The sequence below is a fragment of the Henckelia pumila genome, chromosome 4 (genome assembly GCF_033568475.1).
Source record: "Henckelia pumila isolate YLH828 chromosome 4, ASM3356847v2, whole genome shotgun sequence".
Taxonomy (NCBI): Eukaryota; Viridiplantae; Streptophyta; class Magnoliopsida; order Lamiales; family Gesneriaceae; genus Henckelia; species Henckelia pumila.
In genome coordinates, this window is record NC_133123.1 from 54035591 (window position 1) to 54038827 (window position 3237).

Here is a 3237-nt window from a genome sequence, read left to right on the forward strand (position 1 = left end):
CTATAAATACAATAACACTCAGGAGCTTCGTAACAGTTAAAAAAAGGCTTTAAGTTTAAGCTGAACCAATTTAATTCAGTTTGATAAAAAAAAAAAAAAAGCAGTGGTTTTTCATAAAGATCAGCCAGGGAATTATGTTTGGAAATAACAAAGAAGAATGGTGTGGCGCAAATTTTCAGACCAATCATTATTCATCTGAGTTTATGAGTCCTCAGGTTCTAATTAATTTTATTTAATATGCACATTTTGAAGGAATTTAATTTTTGAATGAATCTTGAAAATTCTTTGGAATGGAGATCTCTTTATAAATTACGTGGGATTTTTGGCCTTTGTGCATGGCTGATATTCTATGGCACCAAACAAAGTTTCATATTTGATGATTTTTTATGCTTTAAAGATCAAAGTTTGAAAACCTTTTTTTATTTTCTGTTACGTTTTTTTGTCATCTAAGGTTGAATAATCGAGTTTCAGGACTCCAATTAACTGCAAGTTAATTTGTTTCTGTTAATGCAGAAAGAATGGTGTGAGAGTAGTAGAGAGTTGAGTCCTCTGGGGTTGAAACTAAATAAATCAAAATCTTTTCTGGATTTACTGCATGAGATGTATGGGATCAAGAAGCAAGAAGAGCATGAAAATAGTCGGAACAAGCCTAAAACAGATCAAATTACCAACGATTCCGGATACCGCAAGGCTTCAAATTTTCAGGCAGCTGTAATAACAATTGGATCTTGGAAGGTAAGGTAACATTAATTAATGAATATTCCATGCAGTACTATTTTATGAAATTAACGTCTGATTTATGAATTGATGGGATTTTGGTATCCCAAAATACTTGAAATATTGCAGAAGCTTAGCAGGCGTGCAGGAGACTTGACAGCCAAAATTTACTACGCCAAACGTAAACTTGTTTGGGAGATTTTGGAAGGAGCATTGAAGAGTAAGATGGAAATGGAATGGTCTCAGATTACAGCCATCAGAGCCTCTCTGCCAGATAATAGTTATGGGATTTTGGAGATTGAGGTCAAATTCTACTCTTTCATTTTTGCATAAACTGAATATAAGACATATATTTATTTAATTTAAATGAACATTTTGACTTATATATATGTGATTACTGTTGTATTGTGTGTGTAGTTGAGTAATCCACCTTCGTTTTATCAAGAAACCAGCCCCCAGCCCAAAAAACATACACTTTGGCACCAGATGTCTGATTTCACAGGAGGTCAAGCTTCAAATTACAGGTATTAATGCACCATTAATATTTCTTCATTATATATATTTAGTCTCATAAACAAATTAATGTGAATAATCAGAGTACTCCAGTAATAATGTTCATTCCTCTGCAGGAGGCATTTGCTAATATTCCCTCCCGGAATTCTTGACAAACATTACGAGAATCTTTTGCAGTACAATCCATCACTCTGTCTGAAGCCATTCCCAAGTTCAACAAGTCTCCTCTTCGGCCCACCTCATGCACACGAGAACTCGGGTTTCTCTTTGAACTGCGATGGATATGAATCTCAATGTCACCCCCATAGAAACTATCCCGCAACAACAAAACAAGTTTATATCACATCAAATCAAAATTCAACACCATCAGGTATCGATCATATGAGTAACTTTTCTAAAGCTCTGATATCCCAACTTTTCTCTAACACATCAAATGTTTGGTTAACAGATACTACTTATCCGCCTTACTGTCAAAATCCAACAACTTGGAATCAAGGGCCAGAAACTTATGTGGTAAATGGTAGCATTCAAGGGCAATCAGATATGAATTTACTTGCAGAAGGCGACGAGACTTTTACTTCTCAAAATCATCACTCAAACACAAGGGAGTACTTGGTTAATACCGATAACTATTTACTGGGGGATCCTCAAAATTATCAAGTGGAACCGTTGTTGCATTCTTCTCATGGTTTGTTAGAGGCAAATTTCAATAACAGCAATTGGATGGACACAGAAATGAATTACAAAATGAATGATAATGATCAAGTTATGCAGAATGCAGATGGAAATGGTGCCATTTCGAGCTATGGAGAATTACTACACACTCAATCCATTTGGTTCAGCTAATATTGGAGATTTTCAAGATTCTGTATTCTGATCGAGATAGGATGAGAATTATAGGATATTAATAGGCCAAGTGTGAGTATATATATATATATAATTTTGATATCCTACACCCCTAGGCACCGCCTACATGGCGGTCCATGATTGGTCAGTCGTTTATTGAAAAAAAAAAAAAAATTTGTGTGGTTGTGGGCGCGCCACGTTGGCAGGCGCCCACATGTGTGCAGGGTAAGGGTGTGCAGGATATCAATTCTATATATAAATATATATATATATATATATATATATTATGCATAACTAACTCTTTTTTCCAATCGAGTTTTTGTTTGTTGTTTATTGCAAGATAGGATATTGAGCTCGTCTCTTTTATTGCAAGTGTAATGTTTCTCTTATTGCATGAGGATAATCTAAAGAATTCTAATTGTTTATGTTTTGAACTTCTTAAAGTAATTAAAGGAACTTTATGAAGTAATTAATTATTTGTAGTAGCAAATGTTTGAACAATGTCATATCAAATCAATTTTAAAGTGTCAATCATTTAATTTCAACAGTGTATGGCTTGGCTTGATGAATCGGACATCATATGCTAACACAAGTCTATGTGTCATGCTAAATACGTGTCAGCATTCATACCAAATAAAAGGCTTGGCTATTGGAAGTTGGAGACTTAGTTTGTTATTTTGTTTTCTTGTTTATAATGTAATTAATTATGTGCACAGTGGAGAGTCTAGTGGGGTAAAGTGCTTACTGGAAAGTTGTCAGCATTATTCGTTAGTTTGTGAGTTGTAAGAAAATTATATATGTGATTAATGTACAAAGAAGGGTATCTGATACCCCGGTGAAATATCCCGGGTTATCACCAAACCCGAGTGATTGTCGAGAGCCCGGATGCGGAGTGGTTTCTAGATTGGTGGGTAGAAGCAAGACAAGGAGGAAGTAGAACCCAAACGAAGTATGGAAGAGGTCTCTTACCTTGCCAAGTGATGTCCTCCCTTCCCTTATCAGGAGGAGTCTTCCCTTGCCAAGAGGTCCCTTGCCTTGCCAAGAGGTGTCCTCCCTTCCCTTGCCTGCCAGAGAACCCTTGCCACCCGGAGCACCCTGGCGTCCAGCACCCTTGCCACCCGGAGCACCCTGGAATCTAGCACCCATGCGTCCCAGCACCCG

The 3237-nt window shown here is 36.7% G+C and overlaps 1 protein-coding gene across 1 annotated transcript; it reads left to right on the forward strand.

Annotated features, from left to right (window-relative positions):
* The first annotated feature begins 911 nt into the window (after positions 1-911).
* LOC140894364 (uncharacterized) lies at positions 912-2210 on the forward strand. The gene is made up of 4 exons (XM_073302870.1): positions 912-1020; positions 1135-1241; positions 1347-1600; positions 1679-2210. Exons 1-4 carry the CDS (start codon positions 943-945, stop codon positions 2074-2076), a joined length of 837 nt encoding a protein of 278 aa, XP_073158971.1. The 5' UTR covers positions 912-942; the 3' UTR covers positions 2077-2210.
* The last annotated feature ends 1027 nt before the right edge of the window (positions 2211-3237 follow it).

Excerpts from the sequence above, each read along its gene's own strand:
- LOC140894364 (XM_073302870.1), top strand. The coding sequence starts at position 943 with ATGGAAATGGAATGGTCTCAGATTACAGCCATCAGAGCCTCTCTGCCA. Across the intron at positions 1,021-1,134 it reads ATGGGATTTTGGAGATTGAG|TTGAGTAATCCACCTTCGTT; the intron begins GTCAAATTCTAC and ends TTGTGTGTGTAG. Across the intron at positions 1,242-1,346 it reads GGTCAAGCTTCAAATTACAG|GAGGCATTTGCTAATATTCC; the intron begins GTATTAATGCAC and ends ATTCCTCTGCAG.